Source organism: Austrofundulus limnaeus, unplaced genomic scaffold (assembly GCF_001266775.1).
Source record: "Austrofundulus limnaeus strain Quisiro unplaced genomic scaffold, Austrofundulus_limnaeus-1.0 Scaffold282, whole genome shotgun sequence".
Lineage (NCBI taxonomy): Eukaryota > Metazoa > Chordata > Actinopteri > Cyprinodontiformes > Rivulidae > Austrofundulus > Austrofundulus limnaeus.
Window position 1 is genome coordinate 622,004 of NW_013952684.1, and position 10,809 is coordinate 632,812.

General features: G+C 43.6%; 1 protein-coding gene across 2 annotated transcripts in view; it reads left to right on the forward strand.

The window, feature by feature from the left end:
• The window catches only part of rif1 (replication timing regulatory factor 1), a 101,052-nt gene that overhangs the window by 16,034 nt on the left and 74,209 nt on the right, over window positions 1-10,809 (forward strand). For both annotated transcript variants that reach the window (XM_014021208.1, XM_014021207.1), the window contains exons 10-12: window positions 3,856-4,007; window positions 4,088-4,199; window positions 4,344-4,520. In XM_014021208.1, the coding sequence (XP_013876662.1) occupies window positions 3,856-4,007; window positions 4,088-4,199; window positions 4,344-4,520 (441 nt within the window). The remainder of the gene's footprint in view (window positions 1-3,855; window positions 4,008-4,087; window positions 4,200-4,343; window positions 4,521-10,809) is intronic.

The window sequence follows — 10,809 nt, forward strand, 5'->3', positions numbered from 1 at the left end:
GGGTGCACGCACGCAGCAGTCAGCTCTCCCCACCCGAGGTTGAACGTCAACAGACGATCATGCTAAGCTTGCTAACTGTTCCACCCTCTGACTGATGCAGGGGCGTGTCTTAGAGAGAGGCTTTTATACCAGAACACTGCCGCTGTGACGAAACCGTGGAAAAGACACCATCACTGTGGAGAGCCGTTAACCAATATGCAAATTAGCCTGCAGTACCACTGCTTTACCCATATGACCAGCAAAAAGAGGTTTTTAGACCAAATATTACAGATTTGAACAAATACGCACAAAAACATCAAAATTAGCACAGAAACAGTATTATATATCATTTTAGACACATTCTAGACAGTTTATCAGCTAAAAAAAGTATGGGTATTTTCATGTACCCTAGGGTCCAGTCTTTCAGAAAATGCATGTTAACAGAAAAAAAGTTGGGTCTCACTGCCCCACATGGACAGCTTTGGCCATGCCCCTTTTTCCTTTTGACCATCAAAGTTAGGTATATACAGGAAACCTAACTGCCAATAACTTTGCTATAAACCAACAAAATTTTAAAAACAGGATATCAGCAGATTTGTATTGATTAGCTCTTCAATTTAAATGACTTTTCATCCAACAAATGTGCAAGCGATGATGTCGTCAGAGGGTCAAAATGTCACAACCCGAACAGAAGATGAAAATTTTCATCTTTTATTTGTGTTTACCACACAGATCTTAAATGTTCAACTTACTTAGCCTTCTCATGCACCTTAAGGATCCACATATTCAGGAAAAAGTCTGTTAACAAAATAAAAGTTGTAGGTACTGCTCCACAGGGACCAGTTTTTGACCACACCCCTACTCTTTTAATGCGCAGTTCAGAATTTCCAGGATGTCAAACTTACATGTAGATTTACCATGTCAGAATAATATGTCATAAATCTGCTGTTAAATGATAGATTTTGTCATGGTATTTCATTTTCATTTAGATGTGCCTTTGTTGATTATTTATGCAACAGATCATGTTACCAGCCAGTAGTTAAAAGAAACACATTAGACCAATGGGGAACATTCAGAAACAAGTGTTTGTTAAAACTGAAAGGCTTTCACAGTTGTTCTTTGATTAGCTTGAACTTAAACCAACTCTAAAGAGGAATTAATATAAAATTGGAAAAATTAATGTATTAATTTAATACAGCTTTATGTCCAATAGTATACCATACAGATCACAAGTAAATTTCTCACCCAGAAGAGTGCAACATCTATGTCTCATTTGTCTACAAACCTACCAAATGCTTCTTGGTAAGTCTCATTGTTCTGAAGGAGCTTCATGCCTTTCACTTTACCTTTTCCCTCACAGACACTTGTACTGTCACATTCTAGGCATGTAGACCTAACAGAGCAGAACACTTTTTTGGTGAGTAGGATTGACTTAGCCTTGTAACATGTATGCAGCAATTGAATCTTCCTTAGTTGTAGCCACATACCGTTACTGACCCTTGTTCTGACCACCTTGGTCCATTAAATTTTTTTTTATTATCCTTATTTGATAGGAAAAATTTCCAGTCTTTTGGTCGCTTTAAGCATAAAAGCATGAAGATCTTTCAAAAACAGTGAGGCTACTAAGAGGCATTTCGTAAGTTTGGAGACAAATGGGAATGAGATGATTCACTCTTCTGTGAGTGATAAGTTCAAGTCTTATGTATTACTTTTAACGCCTGGCTGGTAACATGATCTGTTGCATAAATCAACAAAAGCACATCTAAGTGGGAGACCACATCAATATCTAATCATTTAACATGAGATTTATGACATTTTATTCTGACATAGTGAATCTACATGTAAGTTTGACATCCTGAAAATTCTGAACACAGTGAGTAAGGGTGTGGTCAAAAATTGGTCCCTGTGGAGTAGTACCTACAACTTTAATTTTAACAGACTTTTCTGAATAAGTGGATCCAATGGTGCATGAAAAGGATAAGAAAGTTGAATGTTTAGGATCTGTGTGGTAAACTCAGATAAAAGATAAAAATTTTCATCTTCTGTTGGGGTTGTGACATTTTGACCCTCTGACATATTTACATATTTGTTTAATAAAATGTAATTTAAATCAAAGAGCTAATCAATATGAGTCTGTTGATAACTTGTTTGTAAAATTTGATTGGTTAATAGCAAAGTTATTGGCAGTTAAGCTCCATGTACCCCTAACTTTGATGGTCACAATGGAAAAGGTGTGTGGACAAAGCTGTCCCTGGGGGGGCAGTGAGACACAACTTTTTTTCTGTTAACATGCATTTTTTGAAAGAGTGGACCCTAGGGTACATGAAAACACCAGAGACGTTCAGTCATGGGGTGTGCATGGTGACCCACCCTAACCCACAGTCTAAATAGATGAAAATTGTCTAATTTTGTTGGGTTACTGATATTTTAACCCCTGATGACATCATCGAGCGCATATTTGTTTAATGAAATGTCATTTAATTCAAAGAGCTAATCAATATGGATCTGCTGATAACTTGCTTTTAAAATTTGGTTGGTTTATAGCAAAGTTATTGGCTGTTAAGTTTCCTGTATATACCTAACTTTGATGGTCACAATGAAAAAGGGTTGTGGCCAAAAAGCAGTCCCTGGGGGCAGTGAGACCCAACGTTTTTTTGTTAACATGCATTTTTTTGAAAGAGTGGTCCTAGGGTACATGAAAATACCAGAGAAATTCAGTAGTGGGGTGTGCATGGTGACCCCCCCTAATGTACAGAATAAAAAGATGAAAATTTTCATCTTCTGTTGGGGTTTTGACCTTTTGACCACCCCAATGACATCATCAAGCAGATATTTGCTTAATGAAATGTCATGTACATCGAAGAGCTAATCAATACGAATCTGCTGATACCTTGTTTTTAAACTTCAGTTGGTTTATAGCAAAGTTATTGGCATTTAAGTTTTCTGTACCCCTAGTTTTGATGGTCACAATAGAAAAGGGGTGTGGTCACAAAGTGGTCCCTGAGGGGCAGTGAGACCCAACTTTTTTTTCTGTTAACATGCATTTTTTGAAAGAGTGGATCCTAGCGTACATGAAAACGCCCAAGTTCAGTAGTGGGGTGTGCATGGTGACCCACCCTAATCTACAGAATAAAAAGATGAAAATTTTCATCTTCTGTTGGGGTTGTGATCTTTTGACCCCCCCACCTCCCCGATGACATCATCAAGCAGATATTTGCTTAATGAAATGTCATGTACATCGAAGAGCTAATCAATGCAAATCTGATTATACCTTGTTTTTAAACTTCAGTTGGTTTATAGCGAAGTTTTTGGCATTTAAGTTTTCTGTACCCCTAATGGTCACAATAGAAAAGGGGTGTGGCCAAAAAGGGGCCCCTGGGGGGCAGTGAGACCCAACTTTTTTTCTGTTAACATGCATTTTCTGAAAGACTGGACCCTAGGGTACATAGACATACCAGAGAAGTTCAGTAGGGAGGTGGGTGAGCCACCCTTGCCCATGTGGGCTAGTTGTTTACTCACCAGAGTCATAGGAGAAAAATCTTTTGTTTTTCTTTACAGTCTGTAATGTTTGCAACTGCTTTATTAGATGGCATATGTTATATAGTACTTCTGTGTGTAACTATGTTAATATTTTTGTATAAATAAAATATAGTTTATCCAGCACATGTTTTTCTTATATTTCATCAAAGTTTTAACATTTTTGTTTCATGCAGGCAACCTATCATGTCAGGCAGGAAACATTTGTGGTCACTTGCCCGACAGGGAAGGGGAAAAAAAAAACAACAACTTGTCAAACCCTGCTAATCCCCATCCCAATTCTTGAACTCTTTCTGTGTAGTTGTTCAGACATGAGAGCCAAGTTTAAAATTCTTTCAGATATCCTGAGCAGCGCCAAGCGTATAAAGCTCCTTATGCAGCCGCTCATATCAATCCACGTCAGGGCAGAAGCCCTGCTGCTAACCAAGGTGGAGGTGTGGTGGTACCTGGTGGTGCAGCTAGGATCCAACCTGTTCTCCAACTTTGATCAGGTCAGGCCTGTGTCAACAAATCTGCATAAGTGGGATAAATAAGATTGTTTTGTGATTGATGCATGTCTGTCCCTCTGCAGGTTTCTGTGCCTCTGCTCCAGTCTTCAATTGGATCTGACTTCTCTGTCCAAACTGCTGCTCCTCGAAGCATCAGTCAAAATGGAGCCGTCACACCCAGCACACCGAAATCTGGTAGGGTCCCTCTTTTCCTGAACACAAACCCCTACCTACACAGCACTCTGGAAAGATTCTCTCTCTCTCTCTCTCTCTCTCTCTCTCTCTCTCTCTCTCTCTCTCTCTCTCTCTCTCTCTCTCTCTGTTTTTTGTCTTAAACAGGCAACTCGAGCATCAACAGCTCGGCCATCTCCCCTCGAATGAGCTTGAATTCCAGTATGCATGTTACTACCAGCTTCCCTTCCATCCAGCTGCTGGGTCTGGAGATGCTACTTCACTACCTTCAGGGACCAGAGGTTGTTGCTTCTGCAACAAAAAACAATCTCATTTTAAATTTGGGTGGGTCAGAGTCGCACATCAGCTGTTTGTTTCTGCTTTTTCTATATGTTTCTATATGTTCTGCTTTTTTCTTATATGTTGTTGAACACTTTCACATGATTCATTTTGATAGCTTTTTTCCTGAGAGTGAGTAGTTCCAATGGGAAAGAGGGGGGAAATTTAAGTTTTTTATCTTTATTTGTAGTTAAAGACCTTATACATGAATAGCACTGCTGTAATGGAGGTAAACTCTGCTGTGTTCTTGAGCATCTCCATCCCAAGGACCTGAAATGGGCAGACATGTACATTTGATGAAATAAATTTATTTATGAAAAGATTAAATCACACAAAATGTCTTTACCCCAGTCCTCAACAACCCAATCTTTGGACCTTTAACAGTGTCTTCCTCCCACTCCGTTCATTTAGACATTGCTTTCTCTAATCTAAGCTTTGTTTTAGGTTTTTGTTTTTTTGCTTTTTTACAGCAGAGCTCACTGTCTATATCTCTCTCCCTGCTTGTTTCAAATACAAAGTTGCAGCTCATTCATGGTGCAAGGCAAGAAGGTTGCATTCTCTTAAAGCAGAACATTTTTAATAAGTGTTTTTTGTTGTTTTTGAGATTGGAGCAAAATTCAAAATGCCTTTTACATAATGTCTATCTTTACCACCAAGTCCATTCCCTTGACCTTTTTGTAGAATTTCAAGCTTTTCTTGTTGTTTTCTTGGAGAGAAATGTTTTCTTTGCTGCCCCTTCCTTTTTTATTGTATTTCGTCGAGCAAAGAGGGAACATGGAAATACCCCCTGTCTGTCCTTCAGCTTGTTAGATAAATCTGGTGGCCAATCAACATTTGATTACAGCTGATCAGGTTAAAAGTCAGAAAAAACAAAATTTTCACAACTAACCTCTGAAGGATGTGTGCAAATTCTTGAAAAATAATCTTGTTGCAATTAATTTAGATAAATGTTTTTAAACTTACCAAAATGCTGCTACAGGACAGGATGTCCACAGATCTTTAAAAAGTCTTGGTCCTAAATTCATTTATCTAAAATTAAGACCTTAAAAAGTTGTAAATTTGTTTAAAAATGTGCAAGTTTAATATGTTAAATAATAATAAGTTAAATACTAGGGATGTCCCGATACCACTTTTTCACTTCCGATACGATACCGATATTACAACTTTGAGAAATGTCCGATACCGATATTGACCGATACCGATATTGACYCGTTACTRTAACAGTRCAAGTCACACACTTTTACCTATTTTGTAGTGTAAAATCTTAGAAAAATCTTGATCAGATCAAACAGTGAAAAAGAGTAGGTATGAGAAAAACTGACCCATTTATTTTAAACCAATGGATCACATACATTTTACACTGAAGAACATTATACAATTTAATAAATAAAATAAATTACAATACCCTGAAAAAATAACATAATAAAAACAAAATGTACTTTTACAGTGTAAAATAATTCAAAATCACTCCAGTTATTTTTTTTACCATCTGTCAGCCTTGTGCTGCTTTATGGTGGAAAAAACTGAAGGTGGGGACAAAACAAAACCCCACATTATTGTCTGTTCAAAGTTAAGAGTCCACAGCTCCAGTTTTACTGATTGTAACTAAAACAACGTGATCATTGCACTTAATCTTCACTCAAACAAGTGTGTAAACAGATTAAACATCACTCTAATAACAAGAGCAAAAAATAAATAGTAAGAATTAGTTATTTAAATTGATAGCTACCTTTCTTAGTGCTAAATTTCCACTTTCTATAGTCTGAGCATCATGTGGAGATCAGCCTCTCTCTCCTGCAGGGAGCAGTTTTTATCACTGCTCTCGTCATGTCGCTCATATTCCAAAACAAAAGCTGCGCTCTCCTTTCTTCTGTCCATCAACACAGAGCTAATCCACGGATGTCAAAACAAGCGTGCTGTCCTCGCTTCTGCCCGCTTAGAATCACCGACCCGACCAGAGAGGAGGTTCCGAAACAGCGCGGCTGTGTGCGGTCACTGGACCGAGGCTGAACCGAGCCGAACCGCAAAGCTGCTGCCAGGGTGGAGAGTAGTTGTCGCTCCGGTTTAAAACGTTCACGGTTCTGTGTTTCCCCTCGGAAAACTTGTGCATGACAACTTTACACTTAGCTGCAACTCTGTTTCTGATGAAAATAAAAAGTTCTGCTGCCGACATTCTTGCTAACTTGTTAGCGCTGCTGCTGTTGTGATCACGTGAGYGCTACAAGCTGGATCCAAGCKCTGCTGGATAGAAACACTGGAGCGGAGTCAGTGAAATGCTGGAACGGACTGCTAATATCGGAGCGCTTTTATCGGACATTTTTTATGCAGTCCGATAAAATCCGATACTCGTTTTTTGGCTGATATCGGACCGATATCCGATATTGATATCGGATCGGGACACCCCTATTAAATACATTATTCAAAGTTCTCCACAATGCATTTCCTGTAAATGGGGAGGACAAAAAAAACATTGTGGTCTTCAGTCCAGTTTGGATGGACTAACTGGTGCCAATTTCAACCAATAAAGAGAACCAGAGTGAAAATTTTAACAAATTAGAGCAGGGCGGGTCATGCTGTCTGTGAGCAGAATTAGACCGCAGGTGAAAGTAATCAGCATTGCTCTGACTTTTTTCCAAGGAGTACACCTCGACCCGCTACCAGAACCGCCTGTCCCACATGAAGGTGAAGTCATGATAAATTCTTAAACTTCTAAGTATTAAACGTATGTGTTCACACCTAAGCAATGTTACCTCCACCACTCTTCCCAAACAAACCATGACCTGCCTGGGACTTCTGCATCTAAAAGCTAACTTTTTATCAAATGTTAATATATTCGAAGCGTCGTCGTTACCATACAGACGTGCAACTTTTGTGTTTGACCATACTCACGCTCAGCCTGTTTCTCTCACCATGAGAGAGGAGTCTGCATCTGTTGCTTTACTTCTTATTAAACAATATTAACATTAAAAGAATATTTGTAGACCCTAGATTACAGCAAAGAATTTTGTCTTTTTCATTTTCCCTCAAACTCACAAAGAACAAGCTAATTTTCTCAGGGTTGACATAAGTGTCAAAGTGCCTCTTAATATTACACAATATAGAAATCTTTTGTTGGATCATATCAGTCTTGAGACAGCTTTTGCTGCCACATCAGATCAATCTCTTTGGGCTCCTGTGATCAGCCTAATGGCATAGTGGAGTTGGGGAGCCTTTGATCTCATTCTGTGGGGCATTGTTGCTGACGTGGGGGGTATCAGAGTTTGGGGGCATGCGGAGGCGCTAAGGGGTGCTGGGTGGGTCCTGATTGCATTGCTCCTCTGGGTCTGGTGCCGGGATGTGATGACTTCTTTTCTGGTTGGGCCCTGTTGGGTGGTGTGGGTCTGGGGATGATGGCTCTCGCTGTGTTCCTGTGGAATTATGGAGGAATGATGGTGTTGCTGTCTCCGTGGCATTGGCCCAGGGTGGGCAGTTGGCTTGGCTTAGTAGTTGCTACTTACCTGGCCTGGATATCGGTGGTTCCGAGTCTAGAGGGAGGGTACTGCCTCCTCTGCGGTGGGTGCTGTGGCCTCTCCATGGCACTCCACGGTTGGCTACGTCATCATCGTCAGTTGGCTGTGTCATCAACTTTCATTTGGCGATGTGGTGAGCAGAGTGGCACAGCATGGCTGCATTGGCTACCGCGGTGGTGCCGGTGGTTTTCGTTTGTCTTTCTATGGGGTGGTTCATGCGTTTGTGTTGACTGGGATATTTTGCATGTGGGTTGGCCTGCTGCTGGGGTCTGGAATGGCTTGCTGGCTGGCTCGGTGTTGGTATGGGGTGTATTCCTTGGTTGTACTTACCTGACTGTGGCTGTGGTCGGGTGTTATTTATGTATTTATTTTTATTATTTATTTACCGTTCTTTAACCAGGCAAGTCCCGTTGAGATCTCGGATCTCTTTTTCAAGGGAGGCCTGGGCCTGAAGGCAACCTATTGTACATGTTTTTGTGGGGTGGGGGAAACCGGAGTACCCAGAGAAAACCCAAGCAAGCACCATGAGAACATGCAAACTCTGCACAGAAAGACCCCAGGTCCGAACCGGGAATCAAACCCAGGACCTTCTTGCTGTGGGGCGTCTGTGCTAACTTCTGAGCCGTCGTGCTGCATTGTGTCCTGTGGTGTTGGGCTGGTGGTCAAGTTTGTGGAATGGAGGGTGGGGGATGCATCAGGGACTTTCGCTCTGGTGACTCCATGTTGGAGATTTGGGGGTGTTGGACATGTTAGTGAGTCCTCCTTTATGTGGTGTGCAACTGTGGCGGAGGTTGTGTTGGGTAGGCTGGTTGGCTCCTCTGTTAGTGTGGGCTTGCATACTCGGTGGTCTCGTTGCACTGTTGATGATATGTGGGCACTCGGCTAGATTTTCCTTGTTTGGATTCGGTGGCTTCTCTAGGCTGTGGACTGGCTGTGGAACTGGGGGTCTGGATGGCTCCAGGGCAGATGGGTTGTTGGTCTCGGTCCCTGTCGGTGTTCTGGGCTCTGCCCATCCATGACCTTGGGTTCCTTGGGGCCTGGTGGTGCTCCTGCCATCTCTCCTGGGGCAGAGGTATTGGAGCCTCCCTCCCTCGGTGGTCCTCGGGGAACGGGGGTGCCTACTGGGGTCGGCAGGGGAGCTGGCTTCCTGAGAGGGCATTTTGTGCCTCCAGTCTTTTTCTCCCCATCCTTCATTAATCCCTCCACCCACTTCATCACAACTCCGCTCGTGTCGGGCTTTGGGGTGTAGGTACATCACTTAGAAGCAAGGATATTACATCTCCATTTGCCCGTGGCTGCCTGGACCACCCTAGAAACTCATAACATTGTCATGGCACTTACACAGTGACACAGAGCACTCTCAGTGGCACACAGTGGGTGAGCTGGGCAGTCAGTCTCACCACTAATGCCACTCCCAAATATTGCATGTAGACATTTAGTGTTCTTGGGCATGAGTTGGGGTGGGGGATGAACTGGCACTGCCTACTCTGAAGTGAGAGGAAGTATGTGTCAGCCACCATTTTAATTGCACTATAAAACAACATGCATCAACAGCACATTGGGGGACGGGGGGTCTTTTCACTCCCCCATTCCCCATTTACCATTTGGGGTTGGGATCAGAAGGAGGTGTAGAATGTCGGGTCTGGGCCTGGGTTATGGGTGGGCTCTGGACCTTGGGAGGGTGCTGGGGGTGGGGCTGGAGTTCCGGTTCCCCTGGGGTCGTTCGGATTTCTGAATTATGGCTCCAGGTTGCCATAGTTGGCCCTCTAGCTGGAGTGCCTGCCAGAGTCCAGCAAGGGGTTGGTAGGGGGTGTGCGATGGTGTGGCTTCCCTTCAGCTGGGGTGCTGACTTGCTGGCCTAGTGCAGCGTTTGCAATGGGAGTACTCTATGGGGGGGGGGGGGGGGGGCAGCACATCTGCGCACCTCCGGGTCTGTGGTATGGATTTGGTGGAGTGCCTGGTCTTGCGTTCTTGCGTGCGCTGGGCCATTCCTTCTGCTGCTTCTCTCATCTGCACTGACTTCTGTCCTGGGGCCGGCCTGCAGTTGAGGCTGGGTGGGTGGAGCGACAGGATGCACCCTGGGTTGTTGACGGGCAGTGCTTGGCCTGGGGGGGTGAGTTGACTTGTGTGTGGGTGCCTGGCAGGTGTGGCTGCGTGGGCTGTCTTGTGGATCGGCGGGCTGGGGCATTCTCATCTACTCTGTTGAGGGGGAGTTCCCCTGCGGGGCTGCCCCCTTGTAGAGAGGGGATTTGTCTGTTTGGGGCATGCACTTGATGTTGATCTGCTGATTGGAGGTTGGCCCTGTGGGGGAATTCATGTGGGGTCCTACGAGGGGTGGAGGGTACATGGTGTAAATATTGGTGCTTGCTGGGGGGCTGGAACTGTTTGGTCTTGGGGCTGCTCGGACTGGCTGGCTTGTTTGGATCATGAAGGCTCTGGCTGCATCTTTGGATGGGGTTGGGGCTGGTCTCTGGTGTCTGGGCCGGGGTCATTTGTGTGATGCCTGGCCCTCGTCCAGACTGATGAGCAGCTCTGCTGCTGCGGAGGTTTGGCTGTCTGTTCCCATCCACCCCGGAATGAAGGGGATTACCTCCTGGATCCGGATACGGGCAACATCCTGCTAGGGGTGAGTGCGTATCCTGGACCTGGCGGTGTAGAGGATGTATGGGGAGTCAGAGTGGAGTGTGGTGTCCATTTTGTGTGTTTACATTGAATGAGTGGGCGTGTGTGTGATGGTGGGAATGTGTGATTGTGTCTGTATGTGCTTGTCAGGCTGGGTCTTGGGG